This window comes from Xiphophorus maculatus, chromosome 7 (genome assembly GCF_002775205.1).
Source record: "Xiphophorus maculatus strain JP 163 A chromosome 7, X_maculatus-5.0-male, whole genome shotgun sequence".
In the NCBI taxonomy this organism is placed as follows: domain Eukaryota; kingdom Metazoa; phylum Chordata; class Actinopteri; order Cyprinodontiformes; family Poeciliidae; genus Xiphophorus; species Xiphophorus maculatus.
The window spans coordinates 28,291,028-28,315,879 of NC_036449.1; the positions used below are offsets into that span (position 1 = coordinate 28,291,028).

Below are 24,852 nucleotides of genomic sequence, written 5' to 3' on the forward strand. Positions count from 1 at the left end.
CGATAATACAAATAAGAGTTGCATTAATGCTCCATGACCAGAGTCAACCATCATCACTGATGATTAAAAGAAGAAATCCAGCACCCAATCCATTTGAGACTGACTTATGTTTTTCTGAAGTAATCTGTCTATGTTTGCAAAACCTTTTTATTTACATTTATGAAACTCTAAAAGCTGGAGAGATATTTATTTATTTTTCAAATGTCTCAAGTCTAACATTTCTTTTGTAATGGTACTGAATTTATCCTTATTCATACATTATCTGATCTTCAGATTATTCTATTTTCATTTATTTTCTATTAATCTATAAATGCAAATTTTCAGTGGTTTAATCCATTATGCACGTTACGACAACTTGAAGTACTGCAAAAAAAATTTTTTTTTGATTATTTCAATAAACATGTTTTAATCTGTAGGAAACTTTATGACCTTCAATTTGAATTAAAAAACGAGAGAAATGCCAGTAAAATCCTCTTTTGCACCACAGAATATAACAATTAAGACAACAAACCAATGCAACACTCCACTAGGAACACTCTCTCCTGCATAAAACCTGCGTAAACAGTTTAAATAGTCGGAATAATATATCTTGCTTGCTTTCTGCATGAGACGTGCAATGCAATGGCTGCTGACACAGTGTGACTTCAACTGATACTCCATAAGTACCACATTAATAGCATTTGGTGTGATGCTAAATTCCAGCTAAGGACAAAACAGGAATCAAGTGAATCCGCAATAAATGTCACTTTCTAAGAACTGGACTTGCTTTTGACTTTAAATATGAGAAGATTTACATTAGTATCTAATGTATAATTATTTATAAAATGAAATAAAAAACCTTGCAACTTTAATTTGCTTTTGTAATGAATTGTATTGAAATGTTTACATACATTCAGAAATGTTCATTGACTGATTTCAATGAACTAATAAAAATATACCTTCGTCATACTCAGACATGACATAGCCTCTCTCTTCTGCAGTCATACTAATGGAATACCTGATGTACCAATTGAACAAGACTCTTTCCACACTGGCCACAGCTGTATGGCCTCTCTCCAGTGTGGGTCCACTGATGGACTGTCAGGTCACTTTTTCTGATGAAACTCTTCTCACACTGGCCACAGCTGTATGGTCTCTCTCCAGTGTGGGTCCACTGATGGACTGTCAGGTCACTTTTTCTGATGAAACTCTTCTCACACTGGCCACAACTTTATGGTGTCTCTCCAGTGTGGATGCGTTGATGGACTGTCAGGCAACGTTTTCTGGTGAAACTCTTTTCACACTGGCCACAGCTGTATGGCCTCTCTCCAGTGTGGGTCCATTGATGGACTGTCAGGTCTCTTTTTGTGATGAAACTCTTCTCACACCGGCCACAGCTGTATGGCCTTTCTCCAGTGTGGATGCGTTGATGGACTGTCAGGTGACTTTTTCTGATGAAACTCTTCTCACACTGGCCACAGCTGTATGGCCTTTCTCCAGTGTGGGTCCATTGATGGACTGTCAGGTCGCTTTTCGTGATGAAACTCTTTTCACACTGGCCACAGCTGTATGGCCTTTCTCCAGTGTGGATGCATTGATGTACTGTCAGGTGACTTTTTCTGGTGAAACTCTTCTCACACTGGCCACAGCTGTATGGCCTTTCACCAGTGTGGGTCCGTTGATGGACTGTCAGGTCGCGTTTTGTGATGAAACTCTTCTCACACTGGCCACAGCTGTATGGCCTTTCTCCAGTGTGGGTCCGTTGATGGACTGTCAGGTGACCTTTTCTGGTGAAACTCTTCTCACACTGGCCACAGCTGTATGGCCTCTCTCCAGTGTGGGTGCGTTGATGGACTTTGCTCACACCGTCATCATGAATTTCGTTCCAGTTGACGGTGCTATAGCTCTATGGGACCAAATCATGAGAGACAGTGAAGGAAATCTAATAAAATATTCCATCATTAATATACAAGACAGAAGTAAAGATTTGCCATATCATCTTGTGTGTGTGTGGGGGGGGAGGGAACAAAGCTCTTTCAATACATGCGTTCTGATTTTACATTGAAAGCTAAAAGAACACACCCAGTTTTGTTTTGGTTGAGGGTAATTTAGTCCAGATTTAGTAACTTTAAACATATTTGACGAAAACGAATGTACAAATTTCTTCTATCTATCTATCTATCTATCTATCTATCTATCTATCTATCTATCTATCTATCTATCTATCTATCTATCTATCTATCTATAAAAAAGTGAAACATGGCAGTTTTTCACATTATGTTAATATTTCAAGTTTACACATAAAAATTGTGTTTGTTGTGTTTAATTAATTAATTCTAGTAAAGATAACATGATTTTGTCACATGTTAACCTAAAGAAATAATTTTTTTTGTGTGAACACAAAATTTAGTTAAGCGAATTAGAACACCATTACCTCTCTTGGCCAATAAGGGGGCAGTAATGCAACAATAAAACTGCACACACAGAAAAACCAGTTTAAATCAGATTAGTCTGAATGTTCATCCGAAGACAACAGTCGTGAACTTTCGAAGTCCCTTTTGCCGTAAATTTACGTTGGCAATCCGAATTTTCTTAAAGTTGCATCAGGTAAGGATTATTTTTTCTATCAGTTTGCTGTTATTGATGCTTATGGATAATGTACTTAAAATTTGCAATGGAACAGGGGAGAGGGTTGCAGAGACAGGAACAGTTTTAACGGCTCAAATTAAACATGCTGCCTGTTCAACCCGGTAGACTAGAAGAAGTAGTCTACCTTGGGTACATAGGTGTGCAGAGCTGAGAATAGATGGAAAAATTTGTGACGGTCAAAATTAAATCAGAGGAGGTTGGCTAGGTTTACGTGTTTAATGGGGCGAGGGGAAATGGGGCGACAGTTCACCACACTCATGCCGCTGGTCTGTTTTAAGCCAAAAAATGCTTCCAACCCACATCACCCCCCCCTCCTTTTTTATTTTTAATCTCAGAGCGGATCGCCTGCAGTACCTTTCATTTAAAATGACCTATCTGGACGTTACTTTTGCGAGAGGGTTTTGTACCGGAATTTATATTATTTATATTATTCCTCTATGAAGGCAAATTTTCGTAGAATGCTTCACTAATGCGTCAAGTGTAAAAGCCACAGCGCTTGATTGGCTCACGGCAAACGTTTGGTGAACGTTGGTTTAATACTTGAAACAATAATAAAAGCTGTAGGATCTTAATTTTTAAGTCATGGTAGCTAATTTTATTAATCAGCTGTGATAACCAGGTAATTGAATACAGAATCCTGGTGCCAGTGGTGAGTACAAATGAATATTTAAATAGGGGTTAGGGGTGAAAATATGTTAACTAGGGTGGCATAAAATAAAGAACCACTGCTTATAAATATATATCTATATATATAGATATATACACTGTATTTTTCGCACTATAAGGCGCACCACATTATAAGGCGCACCTTCAATGAATGGCCTATTTTAAAACTTTTTTCATATATAAGGCATTATAAGGCGCATAGAATAGACGCTACAGTAGAGGCTGGGGTTACGTTATGCATCCATTAGATGGAGCTGCGCTAAAGGGAATGTCAACAAAACAGTCAGATAGGTCAGTCAAACTTTATTAATAGATTACAAACCAGCGTTCTGAAAACTCCGTTCATACCCAAAATGAATAAACAGCTGTTTTATTATTTTCCTGAGGTAAAGTAAGTGACGTGGTATTTTGGTGACACAGTTTATCTTTTAACAACAGCAAGGTATAACATATAGTGGAGGGGAACTTTTCCTCGATTCAATAAACACGTAAAAAACAGTCTGATACTGTTACGGTAAATCAAACGTTAGTGCAATCACCATATATATCCACTTCCGCACCATTGATTCGTTCATGTTAAATTCTCTGGCTGCCGCTCTGTTCCCCTGTTCTACTGTGTGACTGATCGCCTTGAGCTTAAACTCTGCGTCGTAAGCGTGTCTCTTAATAAGAGCCATTTTGGGGTCTTTACTCAAAACCCAGCGTGCACCGCGCGCTTCTTCTTCTACGGGGGAAAATGAAGTCGGCGGCTGCTTACCGTAGTTGCGAGACCAGTTGTGGCTCAATATTGGTCCATATATAAGGCGCACCGGATTATAAGGCGCACTGTCGGCTTTTGAGAAAATCGAAGGTTTTTAGGTGCGCCTTACAGTGCGGAAAATACGGTGTGTATATATATATATATATATATATATATATACAGTATATGTGAGCTTTCTGTTTTTGTGACTTTTGTGACTCTGAGTTTTTTTGTGCTTAAAAACTACTTTTAAGATTCTGCTAAATGTACTTCTATGCTTATCCTCTTTGCTAAGTGTTTGGAGTTATTATCATAGGATTGTTGCTACTCAGCTGTTTCTCCTCTCTCCACACAGGAATACTGAAGCTCTGACAGAGTGACCATCGGGTTCTTGGTCATCTTTCTGACTTCTATCCCTGATCGCTCAGTTCAGACAGACAGCAGCTCAAGACTCGTGAGGTAGCTCCAACAGCGCTCCCCAAAGTCAGAAGAAAACTGAAAGCCCGGTTGGCCCATCCACCCAAAACCCAGAAGACAGCCAACAACCAGCAAAGACATCTGCAGCACAACCTATTGCAAACTTACATCCAAGATAACTTGATATTTCTTGATGAACAGCTACTCATAATTAGTTTTGTACAATTTCAAGTGGACTAAGATATTTGCTCTAGAAACTAGGCAAATACTTGGTAAGATTTTGTGTCTTGCAGTATATTTGCACTAGTAAATGTAATTACAAAAAACTGCTTGATTCTACAATAAAACAAGAGATGTAGTGATCCTGAAATAACATCTAGAGAATAGTTTGCTGTGATCATTTGAATATTATATTAAAGGTGATTTGAGTTTGAGTGTAGCACTACTGTTTACCATTTTGATTACCGGAAAAATGTAGCTGGAAAATCTTTAAATATGAGGGCATGATTAAAAGCACAATGACGACAGTTTCGGTTCACCATACTGGCAGAATGTAGATACATGATTGCATGGTTTTGTTTTGCATTTTTCAGTTGAGTGAAATGTATTTTTCTTTTCTGTTGTTGGTCTTTAAGGTCATTTTGATCATTTATCCTCAGTGGTTTAATCTTTCTGGCGTTTTGAGAACATACCAGTTCTTTCTGTTTTGTGTGTAATGTTATTTCACAACTACTGAGAGCAATGCCCACAGTATTAAGCAGTAAGTTTAAAAAATGTTGTAAATCAGTTCCAAGTCGTGTAGTGTCGAAACAACCAACAACATGATCAAAAACATTATTATTGTGGGATTGTCAGAATGATTTAATGAAAGAAAATGTTTTTTTTTAATGCACTTTTAAGTTCCTAATACACAGATGATCATTTAGATTAAAGCCAGTCGTTGCCAAGTTGTGTGTGAATATTCAGAGTGTTATTACACCATGTTCTACATTAGTATTTACTGAAGTTTATACTGTGAATTGTCCTTTGAGATTCTATTTCTTTGACCTTGCTTAGGCCTGATGTTGTCAAATACGACATATTTGAAGTTGAAAGTTTGTTATCGTTTGTCAGTTTATGTTCTTGTCACATAAGATTATTTTAACCTGGTTAAAATAATGTAATGTGTAAGATCTCTGGTGTTAAATAAAGAACATAACAAAATTAAGTTAAGCCTAATTAATTCATTTGTGTGGAACCTGTCGACAAAATTGAATTTAGTTAACTTAACCAGAAAACAATTAGTTAACTTAAAAAACATATTGGTTGATGGAAAGCTAATTTTTATTTGTTAAAGTAACATAATTTGTTTATGTTTAGTGAACAAATAAAATATAAGTTCACTGAAAGACTGTTTGCTTTGTCAGACTAACACAAAAAAGTTAAATTAGTTGAACTAAGTTCCATTTTGTCAATCTGAAGTGATTTGAAGTAGTTGGGTTAATTCATTCATTATATCTTAGTTAAACATAAAGTCATAATGTTAGATTGCTATATCTGTTTTGCTTTCAACTAACATAATACAATTATGTGGAACCTGTCGACATAAAAAAAATTATGTTAAGTCCATGATTCATTTCTTTGAGTGTGGTGCCTGTAGAAGTGGGAATTTTCTCTAAGCCAACTTAAACTACCAGTTTGCATCATCAGTGTGAACTCAAGTCAAAAAGACTCACCTCTGGTAAAGACGTCACTGAGCTCCTCATGTGGCTCTCGTCATCCGCCTCAATGTCCTCCATTTGTGGTCTAGCTCTGGTGGAAGCACAACACTGCAACAAAATCAGAGAGAGAATTACAATATGTTGCCATTAGATTTCTAAACATGTTTTCTTTTGAAAAAGTCAACATATTTGGGTTCAGAACCAGTTTGACCGAAAAGGAAAGGAAAAAAACTAAATTCCAAAACATAGAGGCTAAAGTGAAATTGAACACACGTCCTACGTCCTTCAATGTGATTAATCATCTTTAATCAACTTCGGTTTTAACTTTACTTGTACAGCTACATGATTATTAATATTTTTGAAGCATGATAGCATAAAACACAAAGCTACTCCCAGATATTTTCTACTCTAAATTACAGAAAATAAACTCACCGTTCAGCAGTGACAGATGTCCAATACGTCCTCGCAGGTTTCTTGTTTGTTTTGATTTGATCAGTCTGACTGGTGCTTTTGGTTACCTTGGCAACTAATGACAAGTAAAGTTTGTCAAATCAAAAGATTCAAATTTGAGAAGTATTTTGGATACAAAAATGGAATCAGAATCGGCTTTATTCAAGTTTCTGCACACAAACAAGGAACTTGGCCTTAGTTCAGGGGTCTCAAACTCCAGGCCTCGAGGGCCGCAGTCCTGCAGTTTTTAGATGTGCCACAGGTAGAAAACGCTGGAATGAAATGACTTAATGACCTCCTTCTTGTGTAGATCAGTTCTCCAGAGCCTTAATTACCTAATTATTCTGTTCAGGTGTGGTGCAGCAGAGGCACATCTAAAAGTTGCAGGACTGCGGCCCTCGAGGACTGGAGTTTGAGACCCCTGCCTTAGTTCCACTTTGCTCGACATTTTAAATAAAAATGTATAAAAAGCATAAATAATAAAGGATTCTTTTGTAAATATGTGTAACTTTTATATTTCTTTATAGAGCATATTCAAATTCACTTCAAAAATAATTTATTAATCCGAAAGGGATATTAAATGTTGTTGTAACTCTTTAATTTAAATTATTCAGCGTTACTGTACATGTGAGGATTTGAGTTTTCTGTGTTTATTTGAGGTTTCTGTGTCTATTGAGTCTCCGTGTTGTCCTGTCTACCCCTTGATTGTTCCCAGCTGTGTCTCGTTTCCCTGATTACCTTCTGTGTATTTAATCCCACCTGTGTTCCTTGTTCCTTCTCGGGTCCTTGTCAAGCCGTCTTGTCTACTGTCTTGCTGTGTAAAGTCTGCTGTCAGATGTCTATTGTTTACCAGTTGCTACCAGTTTTTGAGCCTTAGCCTTCCGCTCATTTCTGTGCTGCCTGGAATTTGGACTGTTGTTTCTGACATCTTCATTAAAATCATCACTTCTTCATTTCAACCTGGATCCACTGCGTCTTCCTCACCACCTCTAATACCGCAAAACATGACAGAAGATGGTGATGGCTGTTGGCAGAAAAGATCTCTTGTAGCAGTCTGTATTACAGTGAATTTGAAGAAGCCTCTGACTGAAGACACTGTCTCATGAAGAGGATGCTGAGGGCTGTGAAAGCAACACCCCAGGTATGTTTTTGATGACGGAATAGCACTATAACACGATGTAAACCTCCTAAAAGTCCATTTTGGGCACTCATGGGTCTTTTTGTTTAAACATAGAGCAGCAAATATGGAAACAAAAGCTTAATAGGCACCAGCTTCTGTTCTAACAGAGTCACAATGGAAGTATGGTGAGATTTTAGGATTTCTATGGATAAGCCAATATCAACAACCACAGCTCAGCAGAAAACTCTAATATTAGTTATTTTTTCCTATTGAATATTTTTCTGTTATCCTGAGATTTCCAGAGAGTTTTAAAACTCTTGGGGTTGGTGTTTTGGGATTGCTCCGTAGATTTCTTCCATTGCTACAATTCTCTGGATTATTAGAACTGAAGGTTGAATTTGTTTTGATTTAAAAGCTGTTGAGCTATAAACAGCTCATTTTCCAAAGAAACTCTCTGTTCAGGTAAAGATGCCATCGCCCAAAATGTTCAGCTGGAGCGTATTATACAGACTGATGTCCATTTAAAAAAAAACACACTCCACTTCACACTCTATTAACCTCATTGATTGGATATATTTTACCAGCAGCTGAAAAATCATTAATAAGCCTAGATGTTTTTATTGCTCCATGATGACCATCCATCTGCTGCGGTGAGGCAAGGAGATGGATGGCAAGGCAAGAAAAAGTTGCGGTTAATAGATTTTACTTCCTTTCTGGAGTTTGACTTATGGTTTGGAATTAAATTCAATAATTAGATCTGTACTTCCTCACAGAGAATGCATTTGTTTCTAAGACGACTAAATAAAATCCAGAGATGAAGACAAGCGCAGCACCTGGAAAGAGACCATGATTTATGAATTTCCTCAAGAAAGGATGAGACTATCGAAATTTATGGCTAAATCTGCGTTAGTGTGCCAAGTAGTGACTCAAAGTATGTAAGTGTTTGAAAAATGACTCATGGCATTGAAAAGTTAACATGATTTTGCATTAACCAAAACCTCATGAGAACTATAGCTTTTTGGACCTTGAGGAAACAAATTTCCTTTTACCAAGGACAAACCCGAGGCCCGAGCTATTGGATAATTAGGCTAATACAATCCCGCTTCTCACAATTACAACCATGCCGCATTTTGCTCCATGTGGTTTCAAAATCATCTCATCTGCCGTCAGACGCGGGACGAGTGCAGACAAGGCCGCTGGCTTGCGTCAGAAGCCAGTCGCTGTCAGCTGCCGTGGCAGATATTCCTGAAACGCCGGGGCCTCCCCAAGGACACGGGGCCCTCTGCTGAAGCGCCGCCTATCGCTGCTCTGTGATCGCTCACGCAATTTTTCTCTAAAAGCATGAACAAACATCGGCCCTCTTCTTGTTTGTCGGTTCCCTGGAGCTCCGAGCATCTGCCAAAAGTTTAGTGAGTGGGAGCGAGGGAGAAAGACAGAGGGAAGGCTGCAGAAGTTCTTTATCGCTCTGCTTTTTAAAACTGCAGCGATCCTCCAACGGTCTATCGAAGGAGGCAGAAGAAAAACGGTCAAGTGTGATTTCATGATCAAAAGCAGCTTTTGCAGTCCGGGAGTAATAGTTTGTTGATTTTCTACTGGTGTGTTTATACTGTGACTGAGAGGATGGGTATTCAGCCACTGAATCAAGGCCTATTGTGTTGGAGAGCTTCTCCAATCCAATCCACAAACAATCAGCACAGCACACTCTGCGCCCGTGTGATGGAATGGTAGTGAGGCTTGTCGTTGTTCTGGTTTCTTAATGCTTTCCTGCATCTTGTTTTCTACTTTTCTCATTTTCTTTTGTTCTTTTATTTGAAGCTTTTGTGAAGCAAGTAAGTGCAATTTGTACAACTCAGAGGCCAAAGAGAAAGAATTGATCTGTGTCTGTGAATGTAATACAAAAAGAGGCGAGCATCCTGGGAGTCCTCAGGAAGCGCTGGAGGTTCGATTATTGAATCATCCTCGGAAAAAAATGCACAAAATTACAGACAAATAAAAGCTGAATATAGCCTTAACACCTTACTGTCGACATGCACATTGTATGCCTCTATGCACACAGGAAAAGTAGGATTCAGTTGACACTTGTGTAGTCTAAGAAATTTGTGGCATTGACTTTTCACTTTTATTGTTGACTCATGAAATCCTGTTTAATGCCATCAGGGCATTGGAAGCTCTGGAGTGTAGTAAAACTCTAGGAGCAAATGAATAATTCCTCCAATCCCTGGAAATATGTGGAATTTCCCTGTTCTGAATCATACGAACAAGGAGTAAACACAATGAAAACTTTTACATTCCCACCACATTGTCCATATACAGTGTGCTGCAAAAAGTCCTACCCTTTAGGCTTACTTTTTGTCAAGTTATAGCAAAAACCTTTTACGTATTTTTACCTCTGTCTTATACAACCAAGTAGAATCTACGGTACTTAAACCAGTTGGCTTCATAAACGATCTAACTAGTAAAAACATCAGAGGCAAGTTCACAAAAATTCAAGAGTAAATAGCTTCATGGAGACCAAGGAACCCAGCAGGCAGTATAGAAATGGAAAGGGCATGGCTGTCCACATAAACGGACAGGGCGACAGAACATTGATCCTAGAAGCTGAGATCTAAACCTCCAGATCTAGAGCGAGTTTTATGTTAGAGTGTCCTGAATAAAGTCATTGCTGACACAAAACTGTTGATAAAATTCTTGTATTTTAAGCAGCAAACATGTGGAAGGGGCAGCTTTAGGTAGACGAGACCATTCCTGAATGTTTTCGCCTACGTGTAAAGTACTGCATATGACAGAAAACTAACACTGAACTCAAGATGATACATGGTGGGTTCAGAATCATGGTGAGTAGACTGGGTAGCTAAACAACCACAAACGTAAAGCCTGAACCTCAATGCTGTGGTTTATATCAAAGCCAGTAAATCTGTTTGGCCAAGTCAAAGTCAGAATCTAAATCCTCTTGAGTTTTAGTAGCAAAACTTTCAAATCACTGTTCTTAGAGGCTCTGTTGAATCTGATTTAGTTTCAGGTAGAAGGCTAAAAAGACCAACAGCAGAGCCAGAGAATAACATCAGCTCCAGGTTCTCTTGTCACAATCCTGCTGATATTCATGAGAAACGCCCCGTTTCTACGTACACCTTCAGATTTATTAAGGTGGAAACACCAGAAGGATGTTCATCAGCAGCATGAAAGGATGCAAGTTTGCTATCCAGATGGCTGATCAACAGTAACTGTACCATTCTGCAGGCGCCATGCCTGTCATATTAATTATAATAATCAGTTCTGTGAGGTTACCTTGTTAGATCCAATCAGAAGGAATCATGCACAGTGTTTCTGAACTGATCAGAAGCATTAAGTTACTTTTCATTTCCAACTCATAACAATAAGATTATGTCACATCACAGTTGATCTTTATAACACGTCGTCTTTCTCCTGCTTCCCTCCATGACCTGACAGCTACACACTGCACTCAAACTGGAGCATAAAACCTTCTACCAGCAGGTAGAAATGTTGAGCCTGGGGACACTTGGGAGATGTGCAGCCGTCTCTCACAATGGAAGTCCCACTCCAGCAGAGTGTGGATATAATGCAAGAAGTTTAGTGCATATAGGCTGAGCAAGGCACACTCATGTGGTGAGGATGAATACTGGACGTTTAGCGCATGCTCTACGATCATAAGAGTTCACTGCAGGATCTTTTCTGGCTATCAAACATCATGAAATGCTCACTGCATTCCTGTTCTGCCCCGGAACACCTCGCAAAGACCTCAACCCTAAAAGCGTCCACATGCTGCCTGATGTTTAACAATGAGGCATGCTCTGAAAAAAGATACAACCAATGTGATGCCTAAGTCTGCAAATGCTGTACCTGCTATTTGGTTGAAGCACCTTTTGACTTAATTTTAGTCTGTAGTCCTTTTTGATAAAAGTGAGATGTCACTTAGCATTTCAAGTTGACGTTATTTGTACCTTGCAAAGGTTTTCCAAATCTATCCGATGTTCAGGAAATCTTTTGTCCATATTTCAGGTGACTAGTTCTGAACTGTGGCTTGACTATTCTAAAACATTAGTTTTCCTTTCAGTACATCATCCCTTTGATGATCTGAACGTATGTTTGTACTCAAAAAATAAAATCCAGTTTCTGTTTCAGTTTGCCTTCAGAAACCTGAAAGTTTTAGACGAAAACTTTGGAGTTGTTCATATTTTCATCTGTCTTGACAGAAACCCAGCTAAGTCTGAAGAACAGTAACCCCAGATCATGATTCTGTCACAACCACAATTCACTGTGAGGAAGGTGTTCCTTTGGTAATACTTTGTGTTCAGCCTTGGTTTCATCAGACCATCACACATTCTGCCTCAAGGTTTTGAACATTTTCATCAGTCTGGATGTTTTCTTTGAGCAAAGCGTTACTGTATTGTAACTCTACTCTTCAGACCAGGTTCTTGGAGAAATCAACAATCAATTCTTTCCTTTAGGGCGAAAAAATGATACTGCACAATATTTTTCAACCTTTTTCCAAACTGATTACTTTTCACAATCAGATCATTTTAATCATCTATAAACTCTCTGTAAACTGTGGCTTTGGCTAAGTGATGAAAATTGGAAAATGTCGGGAAAAAGTAACTGGACTTGGTTTCTGTTTCATCAGATTCACTAGAATTGATGCTAGATGTTTCTAAAAGAAAATTAATGCTGACGTTAATTCAAAAAATTTGACATAGTATTAAGGGTGTAAACACATGCAAACTAATGACTGCAGATGTTTAATTTTTCCATTAAAATGGTTTGTTTTTCTCTTTAATTGCATGGAATAAATATTATGAAAAGGTTTTAGAATAATTTTTCATGGTCTCAGTTTTTTGGATCACAGAAATCTGTAACTTGAGAAAGGGTGTGCACACTATACAGACAAAACAAAACAAACTCCTATATCTTGCTGAAATGTTACTTGTAAGATAGTTTTGCCTTATTTCAAATGTATTAAAATATTTGTACTAAAATCTGGTCAAAAATACTTGGTAAGATTTGCTGTTTTTGCAGTGTAACTAATGTTAAAACGGTTTTTTTTTTAATGTGGAGAAAAGGGCATTTTTAAGCCATTAGATCCAAAAAACAGATTAGAATATGCAGGTAATAAAATTACTAAAAGTGCAAAACTGGAAGCAAAAGGGACAACATATACTCTCCCCATTTATACTGACATAAAAAAGGAAAATGTGTGTTAGATGAGTCCCTTCCTGAACTGTATTCACACATTCACAACACATTACAAGAGAATTTGTGGTGTCAGGCAGCTGGTAAAACATGGCTGAATTTGTAGTTGACCTGGCAGGTCAAAGGGATATATCATATATCACTGACAATATTATATCTCTATTTGGCCCAATGTAAAAGCGGAACGTCCAAATGTTTAACTGTGGATGTGTTCATCAAAGAAGAATGTCTGTGTATGATTTTCAGAGCTTTTCTGGCCTCCAGCACCTGCATTTGAGGCTTGTTAAAACTTTATGAACAAATGAAAGGTCTGGCCTGTCTTTAATATGACATGGATAGCCCTGTAGAAGTATGATGAGGTTAAGTGAATGTGCAGGGTGGTGTTTTATTGAAAGGAGGTCAGCACTTGTATAAAGAGGTGAGCTTCGTTCCTCTCTGCCTCGTGGACGGTGCTTACTTTGAAACCTGATGGTTATTTTAAAGCAGAAACGGTTCAGAGTGGAAGAACTTTAACAGGAAGCCATAGCAACAGAGAAATATCAATGTTTAGCTGTGTGGTTGAAAAAAGATTTCAACTTACAAAATTTTGTGAATATCTCTATAAAAACATGAGATTCAGCACTTTGCTGATCTTGGGCATAGCAGTGTGTGTTACCACAATGCGCAGATGAAGAGACATCGGCAGGGACAAATGTTTCTGCAAAGGGTTCATAGGACATTTACAACTTTTATTAAGTCTATAATTCTACTCAAAAAATTTATCAACATGTGCAAGACATTAAGGACAGATGCCAGTCTTCTGAGGAATGGATGTCTTGGCAAATACAGCCAATGTGAGGATGTGCCAAAACTTTCTCCAGCTGAACAGAAACAAAACTGAAGTTATTATCTTTGGACCTAAACAGGAACTATCAAGAATCAGCTCACAGCTTCAGTTATTACAGAGAGAAACTGGAGATCAGACCTGAACCTTCAGAGTCACATAAAGACAATTACAAAGTCAGCTTTCTATCACCTCACAGACCTGTGGTATCAACCTTGGTATCAACCTTCCAGAACCTCTCAGGTCTTCTGGTTCTGGTCTGCTCTGCATCCCCAGAACCAGACCCAAACATGGGTAAGCAGCATTCAGCTTGTACGTACCACAAATGTGGAACAAACTTCCAGAAAACTCCAAAACAGCTGAAACACTGAGTTCCTTTAAACACAGGCTTTAACCCCACCTGTTCAGATTTGCTTTTAATTAATAACTAGAACGCTGATCAACCTATTTGATATATATTTTTGATTTTGATGAAGCATTTGGCAAAATGTAATATTTATTTCGTAATTGTTGACTGTATTATGTTTTTTTATGGTATTAAGCTCTTTCATCTGCCGTCTTACTGAAATTAGCTATAAACTTGTCTTGACTGAAATGGACAGTAGATTCTTCACGTTTTAGGACACCATGGTCCTTCAGCTCTGCAGAACTGGTTGAATATTTAGTTTTGCTGTGTTGCTGCATCATAAATACAAAGCAGACGTTGTTCTGGTGCTCCAGACTGTTGGATGAGAGTCTGAATAAAGACCATCTGATATTTCATGTATGACCATGTGTCAGTAGATGATGTCAGGACACGGAGCAGGTCCACGGCCTCGACAAGAAGTCATCAGTCTTTCCCTGCCAAGACTCTGCTACCTTCATCTCTTCCCCATCCTCCTCCTCCTCCTCTGCTCGCCAAGTGGTAAAACCACAAGGCCGGGCTGGTCCAGGTGTTGTGACTTAGAGTGCGTCACTTCAATAACATCACTGAAATCAGAGTCCTACACAGCCGCCACAGCAGGCTGCCTCCTCAGTCAGGAGGCGCAAACAGCCGGTCACAAATTAGTAGGTCTGCACGCCTCATCCATCATCTCCTTCCTTATTTGTTTCTTCTGATTTTCTCCCACTTTTTCCCTCCCAGTCCGACTTATGTAACCGCGCCATATGCTGGCTGTATTAATGCCAAATTAAAAGAGGAAGAAATAGCAGATTGAAATCTTTGTTTGTCCTCACCTCCGTCCTCCTTTTCCGTGTTGCCTGCTGAAATGAGTCCTGAGGTTGCAATTACTCGTCTGATTAAAGTAGGAAATTGCAGCTTTATCAAATGGCATTTATAAATGACTCCCGTGGGCATCGATACTTGGGGATAAAGTGCCTGTCGTGGCGTTAATACGGCAAAAACAAGTGCAATCTGCAACAATCACGCAATCGATATGCAGAGTCATGTGGTCACTGTACTGGGGTGGCATCACATTGATTTATTCAGTCTGCTGTAAAACACTTATATATGCTCACCACTGCCTCTTTCCTTTCTCCATATGCATCACAGTGTGTGTGTGTGTGTGTGTGTGGGTGTGTGCGTGCGTGTGTGTGTGTGTGTTTGTGGTCATGTGTGCTCTCTGTTTACTCAGTTGATTTGGCTTTGTGCCTTCTGAGAGCGTGCCTTTAACACACATGTTTACCAGGATTTCCCAGAGGAAACCGAGGAATAAACACACCATGATTATAACCACACATCTTATCCAGTCACCCCTCCCGAAAAAGCTAAATGCACTCACCCACGGTCGATTTTCCAATCAATAACCTGGATATGTTTGCGATGACACAATGGCTTGCAGATCTCCCGTGCAGGCAGAAATCCTGCAGTGGAGCATATCAGATTCTGCACACATGCACCTGCCTGCGCATTACCATTAACTCCAAATGGATGTTTCTAATCACCTGAGAGGTGGATGCTTACAGCAAAACTTTCTGACACCAATCAATAACTGTGAAAAGCAGAGTTAAGAGAACTTCTAACCCTACTGCTGGAGAGAGAAGGAATGCATGGTTTTCAAAAGCATTTCTATACAAAGATGAGGCATTCAAATGTAGTCAGTAACTTTCACTCTAGCTATGTTTCCATTGACCTTATACTTGCACAATTTGACATGTCTAAAATGAATTTGTGTAATGGAAAGATAATGGAAATTAAAAATTGAGTAAAAATTTTGGCAATAGGACGAAGTGATTTTTTTGGCCGCATTGATTGGTTTATTTCACAAAGCTCCAATGGAAACACTTCTTCTGCATCACAAGAGGCACATGATCAACAATCATGAAGAAGAAGACAACAGGAAGTACTCGGAGGACAATGAAGTGGCATGTTTTTTAATGATTTATCACGTGAACACATTTATTAATGTGTGATTTAATTGTGTTTATTATTTAATGGAAAAACCGCAATTGCGTAATTGTGTTTTTTTGACATTAGCAGAATATTATTAAAGTTTTGCACACATTTGTAATGGAAGCACAGCTACTGATCCATCTAAATAAAAACATCTAGTGCAACTAACTGACTTTGTCTAATTTTTAAATATAATCCTTCTGTGTGTAATTTAATCTTGCTATAAATGCAGTTGTTGTGTGAAGGTCAAGCAGCATCATGAGCGACAAGAAATACAGCAGACAGGTTAAGGATAAAGTTTAACAGGAAATTAAACCAAGGATAAAACATCCTGTCTAAAGGTTATAAAACATCCTCAGCTTTGTAAATTTCGTGGCAATAGTAAATTCATCATCCAAAATGATAACCATGCAGTGAAATACTTGCCTATTCATGCATTTATCCATTCGCAGATCGGATAAATTCATCTATTTGGATTTTTTGGGGATGGTAAAATCCATGCCTGCACAGGCATATGTTCGGAGTATGACTGCACTCCGTTTAGAAACGGAAACCCTGGCTCTGTAGGGAAGACAGAAACAGAGCTAACATGATGTTACTGTGGTGACAGATGTCAACCACCGAGGGTCAAACCTCACACACGGCGTGGGGAGGCGATGTACAATAAAACAATGTGTGACTCATGAAAATTCAAACCCAGATGGAGGCTTATATCAGAATGATAATTTTTTCTTATGTTTTCAAAACTATGTCACAAAAATAGCTAAAACACAAAATTCCTTATAGATACTGAACTACAGGCAGCAGAAGAGTTTCCCTCTGATAAAGGGATGGTGAGAGATGACACCATCTTCCCACATGACCTAAGATGTTGGGTCATCTTGCCGTTACTGGGCGAGAAACGGGAAACACCCTTGCAGGCCGCCAACAAACACAAACTCTCGCACATAAGGACAATTTAGAAAGGCCTATTAACCGAACAGTCTGTGTTTTTGGACTGTGGTAGGAAACCAAAGTACTTGCACAAGCAACATGCAAACTGCATGCAATAAGACCGCAGGTCAGGACTCAAACCCAAGACCTCCTTGCTGCAAGGCAACAATGCAACAAACTGTGTCACTGCAGATCAAAATTAGACTATGCAATTGATGTTTTTTGTAAATACTATGAAACTATTCCACTTTTATTCAAGTTTATATTGCTGTAAGAATCTCAAATCCTAACCTCACTTGTTCCCCAGTCCATTAGAAAATGGCTCCAACACCACAACCTCTAATCCCAATCTAGTCTGATGGGGATTAGAGCGACACCTGTAGCTTTTCATTTCAGCAAACATTCACATAGTTGACTAGCGAAGAGAACCCCAGGCCAAAAAACTTTAATCATACTCCCACTTATTAGTGTGTCATAATTTAAGAGACTATTTGCTTTTCTTAGGAAAAAATATTTTGAAGTATGCTTTATAATGTTGATTGATGTACTTGGCATAAAATCATAAGAAGCTGTCTGACACATCAAACATTTTCAATCGCGCAGGAGAAATAAGCTGAGTCATTCTTTACAAAACGCTGATTTCTCATTGACAGCAGCAGCTCACTCGTCTTCGTCAGGCACCTCTGGGTTCTGTTGTGAGTTAACGTCTCATCTGCCGCATTTCCCACGAGGCTGAGAGCGTTCCAGGGTGGGAACGCAAACCACAATACGGCTGCATCTTCAGCATATGTGTGCAAAATAAAAGCATTCCAGCTGGCTGCCGAGTCTGGATTCACTTTGTAATCCACAAGTCTGTACCTCCAGGCTCACTTCTATTATGTTTTCACGCGTTAACACGTTCAGCCCTGGTTTTCTGCTTTTCTTTTGTTTGTACTCAGGTTGAGTAGGAAAAGAGAGGGAAGCCTGTGGCAGACCACCTGTGTGGGTTTTGTTGTTGCTTGTGTAAATCACTAAGCAGAGGAATTAACTCCTGTGTGAATGTGTGCGTGAGAGAACATGGTCCTAGAACGAGGTGTGAACGACTAGAATCTGTTTGTCTAAGATAATAAAACGAAAGAGCAGCATGTTTGTCTGTTTATCTGTGTTTGTACTCCGGTTTTCTAATCATTTTAAGATTTCCTCATTCCACACTAATGCATCTTACATGCCTCTCTATATTCATCTTCATTAAAGAAGCCCATCTATAAATGCAGAAGCAGAAAATGGGTTTGCAGTTAAATCACAACGTCTTTATTTAATGCCTCGTCTCTCACTGAATGTACATCCATTGCACTTTAAGAAAGAGCAATTTAAGAAATCCATCAGATTATATTACCCCTTTTCAGATAATGTAACAAGGAGATTTTTTATTTACTAAACAACAGAACATAGATTAATCCATTTTTTACAGTATTTCATTCGTTTTAAAAACCTAATTTGAAGGTTATTTATAAGCAATAAAATGTATTCTTTTCTGATACATCGGAGTAAAATGGCCATGGTAGATTTAAAAAGAACTTAATATTTAAGAAAAAATACATTGACATTCTCTGTCAAACTCATACATTTTTACAAACAAAAGGGAAATTTCTTTGACTAAATGCATTAATTTACAGTCAGAAACAAAGGCTAAGCAGTTTCCTACACATTTGCTACAAAAATTCCTCTAAGGTGGCATCAGTAATGTTAAAAGGTTATGTTTTGGAAATTTTCCAAAGTGTTAGTGGTAAAAATTTCCCGAAGCAGCTTCCACAAAATGAGCACTTTAAACTTTGAGAACTGAGTTTTCCTGTTAAAAAGATTCTGATTTTACAATCTTATAAAACTTCTTTTGCATATATTTGTCTTTCAAATTTCAAGATTTGCAACGTTAGACAATATCTTACTGCCTTTAATAATATAAAATGTCCTCTTTATCTGATGTCAAAAAATGTACCATTTTTTGACATCAGATAATGCCTAAGTTTTTTCTTGTAAATATGGGAAGTTAATCTAGAAATTTCAGAGTTTTGGAGCCAAAATTTACTTCTCTATGCCAACATTATTTATTTATTATTTTCTTTTACCAATTCTTTGTAATTCAACCATGTTTCTCATTTCAAACATCTGCTGTGGAGTTCGCCATTTTTGCCTCATTAACTAGTGACTACAGCAAATTAAGCACACAGCCTAATAAAGAGCAATAAGAATCTCCTTTGTTGAAAAATTAAATAACAAAAATATTTTGTAATTCCTCTCAAACTGTTTCACAGATGTGGCTTAATTTAAATATTTTCACGTTAAGATAAACATCAGATTCTATACAAACTAATCTGTAGACACAAATAATGAGTAGATCTTCCAGATTATTAACTATGACCAGTACAACATGGTTAGTCAATGACAGCAGTTACTGTAAGGAATCAAATATTTATCTGTTGACTGATGTTGGTGTGTTTTATTTTTGTGGAGCTAATGGACGACGGAGCATCGACGCTTTTGATACCATCTTGTTGTTGTTGTTAGCCAAGGTTAGCCGCTCCAATTGGATGCAGCTTTGAGCCTCAGAGTGATTTTCCCGTGCAGATTGTTCGGCATGTCACAGCTGCCTAAAGCCTTCTATAGAACAATTTCCCCTCTTGTCTCCTTTTTTTATCCTAATGGTCCAACAAAAGAAAGCAAACACTTTCTCTACTCGGTGGAAATGATGAATTGATTGCCTCGGACGCATCTGTGACTGAAGCAGTTTCATAAGCAATAAACAACAAACGCTAGCAGAAAATACCTTTATCCCAAGGTTTCATCAAACAGATATATAACTTTTTCTTCTTTAATGGGTTGTGGGAGTTACTCATGTACAAGGACACACAGTCTTATTGTAGAAATGATCTTAATGAGCACTTAGTCTGCCACATAGTTAAATGAAATGGGGCTTTGTTCAATGTTTTCAGCAGGACAAATGGGGAATGTGAAGCTTGAAGCATGTGCTTGATATATATTCTTCTGTCTTTATAGAAAGCCATATGCATTTAAAACTAATGACTCCTAGGTAAATTGCTTAATTTGTATGTAGCTGGTTTATATTTACATCTTCTCTTCAGCTTGATTCATATCTAATTCCAACAAGCTGTTTTTTGATGTTGTATTATTCAAACTTTCATCTGAAAGGATAATTTATCTTCAGAAAAACAGAGATCTTCAAAAAAAGGGAAATAATCAAGAAATGCCGTCATGAAGCTTCACAAAAATGAGAAAGTGAATTGATAAAAAGAAATTGACTGTTAAATTAACCTTCTGCACATGCAAGACATTGTTGTACCATAATTAACTGAGTAATGAAACGAGCAGCAAAGAGGTTCAGTTTTACCAAATGTTACCGAGACACACAAAATCAAAAGAAAGTTAAGTGAAATAAGTCGAAAGACAAGAACCTGGCGGCTCAGGGTCAGTTTGTCTCTACATTCAGAGATTTCATCCTTCCTACTTCACTTGCCAGTCATTTGGTAGAAAGTACTTTTGCAAAAACTTAATGCTTCACAGACATTATTAATCCAACTCATATGTAAAATTCCCTTTTTGCACGTTTTCATTCTTCCATTTGGATCTCTACTGCTTCTAGAAAGAGACCAAGGGATTTAAAAAACACAACATTCAGTCATTTTCTGGCCAGAAGTTAATAATTTTTGGTGGAAATCGAGGCATTTCAAACATCTGATGGATATTAAGTCACAATGACCGGGCACTGGGCCGTTACCTAGCAACTCACGAGTTGTTCAAGCACGTTTGGTCGGCTGGTTTTACCGCTGCATGCCGGAAAAGGCAAGCGTTCTGCTCTGTACTTCCAGAAATCACTTGCTTCATTCTTGTTGGTTGTGCAGGAGGCCCCACTTCTGCTTTTCAAAGATGTACTGCTGTATAATTCTGAATCTGTTTTCACCCATTTTCAAATGTAAAGGTTGAGTTGGGGGGGAGCATGGCCAGCAGCGGCTCATTGGATTTAAAGTGTCAGGAAACCCTAAAACAGCTCAAAATAGGCAGAACTAAACCTCACTAAAATCTCATCATCTAAGAATAATTACATAAAGAAATGGAATGATATGTCTCCTTTAATGTATACAAATACACAACTATCACAAACATGTTTTCAGTTTATTGCATTGTTTATAGAGTATTCCATATTTTTGATCATATAGGAGTGGAAGGTGAGTAGACGGTTTTTCAGCCTCTCAGGTGAAATCTGGTGCCTCCAATTTCAGACAGCCGTCTCAGTAAGTGACGCAGGTGGCTGAACAGGCAGATAACAGGGAAACAAAGTCAGCTGTGGGCCACATCTCATTAACGGATGAGCCGAGTGCCTCCCTGCAGGCTCTTCTGACGCTCCCAAACCCTGAAGGTCACTTAATTAAATGTGGCCATGTTTAAAGTTTGATGCATGCCCATCTGTGAGGGCATTTGGTTTTACTTTTCATCTCTTTCTATAAAACAGGAATAAAAAAATTAATAACTGCCTCCTCTTAAAACTACCTTCATTGACAAAACTCCTTTCAGCAGCGTTCGCCCTGAAGTTAAAATTAAACGCTGTAAATTGAGCTCAATCACACGGTCCGAATGCTTTCCAACTATCATATTGTCACATAATTATATGAGTTTTGCATAACTGGGCTTCTTTTGTGGGCACTGGGTCAGCCACATGCGCGTTATACTGGCTGAACATGGAATGCTGGAAGCACCTCTCACTATAAATACTACAGCTTTACTGCAGCTGTGCAGCCATTTGGATAAATACCTTCACCAAATCTTTTGATGCATCACACCAATAATCACTGTCAATTAAAAAGGGCCTATGTGTTTAAACTGAAGCCGGCTTTGTTCCCACAGAGCAGAGTTGCTTATTAAATTACATGTGATCAGTGCGGCTGCTGTAAAATCAGCAGTCTTCATTGTGTTCTGGCCTTGCTGCTGTTAAACAGCCGTATGCTGGAGCTTTTTGAGCAAACTTAGTAAAGCTGCTTATGCGTTTCCCCAGTCAAATGGAGCATACAACACTGACTCTGTAATCACATGAAATTGGACATTACCTCCTGTAGATTATATTAAATAGGGCCATGCTGCGTTATGGCTGTCAGGTTCTCTCATTAGCTGCATCTGATGTTCGAGCTTTGCACATTTTCTGTTAGCATGACTTACAGCAGTGATTTCTGCATGTAGAGGAGCTCTGCTCATTATGGGGTGAGTAAAGAGACTTCACATTTAAATAAGATCATCGAAAACAGCTGACAAGCTTAGCTGTGTTCAGCTGATTTCTTTCCAATAATAAAAAGTCAGTTGAGTTACATGCACGTCTCCAACATCTGTAGCACTAAGTATGAGTAGTAAGAGCATGCATCTGTGCTAAAAGACCTTAAAACTGCCTCGATGGATGAAAAACATCTATAATATTTTTTGTAACACAATAACTAAACATGTTTCTGCTTATGGAAAAGTCTCTTTTCTGTTACTCCGATGGAGTATTAGGGCGTTTATAGATATATAAAAAAAAAAAACGATATTCTGCCAAAAATGTTCAGATTAATGTCAGACTGTGTGACGTGTTGCGTTTATTATTTAAATGGGAATGTTGGCAACAAGCTATAAATGGTTTTAATCTAATTTCTATAGTGAATAAGAGTTACATTCTTAAAGTAACTATTTCTTTAATTGGGGGTTAGTAAAGTGGGCATGTGGCTTGAAAATAACTATAAACTTTTTTCTTTACTCTCCTTCTGACATATTTCCACCTCGTATTTCTAAAATGCTCCTTTTATACATTCGTTGAGCTTTGGTTGGTAACTCTATAGTGGAGCAATAAAAACATCATGTCTGTATGTACTTAACAGTGTGACAAAGTTCAACTTTACAGGTTTGAATCAGAACCTCCACTTTTTCCCTGCAGCTACTAATGCCACTAAAATCTGTCATGTGTGACGGCACTAAATATAATGTTTCAGGTTGACGTTTCGCTAACAACATTTTTCTGCAGAGGCTTAACTCTGTCTGAGAATATAAAACACTAAGCTTAAATTATAGTTTGGCCAAACAACATTTGAATCCATCTAAAACCTCCTGCCAGACACAAATATACAAGAACAATTGAAAAGCAGATTGCGTACAATTTTAAATTGAAATCAAAACTGCTTTGAGGCACCCAGCACAACAAAGAAAGCAAACTGGACTTGGGAATGTTTAGACAACAATTACAGTAAATTACACAAAACAAGAGCCTCCTTCAGTCTGGCCTCAGATTTGCAGAAATACGATATTTTGTTTGCTTGGAGAGATGATGAATAAAGTGTGTTTAATGTGTTTGCTGAAAGATAATGGCAATCCTAAACTGAAGTAGTCTTAGTCCAGGCTCACAGGCCTCAGGTGGAGGAGGGAGTCAGGCTTTCAGGCAGCTTTGAAGCCTGACAGTGTGGATTATCTCCATCTCCTCCCCTGGTGAGAGGCAGCAGAAACGCATGCGGTCTGTTCAGTCTCCGTCCTTGGGGAGAAGGACAAGTAGAGAGACAATAGACTCAGCACACATACATAATTGAATCCCATTTGCCTCATCCCTGGACATCCATCGGGGTATAATGACAGCTAGAAACCTGTGGCGAGTTGCTCCAGTGGTAGACAACCATTTACAGCCTCATCTTCATCATTAGGGATGTAGGGAAGCATAGATAATTGCTCATATATAATGGCTCGATAATTATCAGTGTAAAATTTGACAGTGGTTCTGCTGGTTCTAAAAATACCTGCTGACAGGTGCAACAGACGAAACCTTCAACCTTTGAGTTCCTGTTCATACAGTAAAAGTTCTCTCCCATTTCTCTCTGCCTTGTTGTTATCCACTAGTAAGGATGCACCGATCCACTTTTTTCACTTCCACCTTTTCAAGCGGAAGTGACCAATAAAACACTGAAAAACAGCTAAATTGACATAAAAATTCCAATAACCTTTTGTCCTGCAAAAAAAAAGGGTTATTGGAGACCAAAGAACCAGACTGAAGACGTTTATCATCCCTGTTTTGGTAGAAAGAGCGAGAAATGCAATAAATCATGCAAATGCGAGTTTAAGATATCGCTGCGATTAACTGAAGTACTGGAACAGGCCTAACTGAAGTCCAATTGTTTTTGATCACTCTGCACCAATACAGAAAACTTAAAAGTATAAAAGCCAATGTAAAAAAAAAGAAACTGAAAGAAACTTGACTGACTTGGGCAAACATGAAAAACTGCAACAAACCTTTCAAATTGTTCAGAAAGTGCAATTAAGAATTCTAAATATAATATAAAATAAATAAATGATAAAGGGACCAACATAGAATTAGACTGAATAGATCAGACCTTATGGATCGGTCACATTGTCACCGATATGACTGGATCTAAATCCTCTCCCAATGCACAGCAGTGTATGTGTTCACAGCTGTACACATACGTTTGGCCTGCCCAAATGTATAACGATGATAATACCTTCAAAGAGAATCCTCCACCTCTGTACAAGTACTGCTTTCACAACAAAAGCCTTCGGTCACTCAGTAGCACCGGCATGCTAATCGGAGAAACGTTTATTCATATCAACAAGGTGAATGGGCCAGTCATTAACGATAATAACTTAATGAGCTCCCACCGAGGCAGGAGAAATAAAACGAGTGCTTGTGTTTAGAATTCATGATATGATCGGCCTTTCATTCGAAAGAAAAATGATAAACATTTCCAGCTTCCTTTTTTCTTCAAATTCAAAGCGTAAATTCTTATA

The 24,852-nt window shown here is 38.3% G+C and overlaps 1 protein-coding gene across 1 annotated transcript; it reads right to left on the bottom strand.

The window, feature by feature from the left end:
* Positions 1-972: 972 nt before the first annotated feature.
* LOC102218521 (zinc finger protein 25-like) lies at positions 973-15,539 on the bottom strand. Its single transcript, XM_023337487.1, has 4 exons — positions 15,509-15,539; positions 6,583-6,676; positions 6,166-6,258; positions 973-1,885 (listed from the first exon to the last, which is right to left on the bottom strand). Exons 3-4 carry the CDS (start codon positions 6,226-6,228, stop codon positions 1,211-1,213), a joined length of 738 nt encoding a protein of 245 aa, XP_023193255.1. The 5' UTR covers positions 6,229-6,258; positions 6,583-6,676; positions 15,509-15,539; the 3' UTR covers positions 973-1,210.
* Positions 15,540-24,852: the final 9,313 nt, after the last annotated feature.

Bases quoted from the DNA above. Each gene is read 5' to 3' on its own strand.
- LOC102218521 (XM_023337487.1), bottom strand. From the start codon at position 6,228: ATGGAGGACATTGAGGCGGATGACGAGAGCCACATGAGGAGCTCAGTG. The intron at 1,886-6,165 runs GTGAGTCTTTTT...TTGGTCCCATAG, and splicing joins CAGTGACGTCTTTACCAGAG to AGCTATAGCACCGTCAACTG.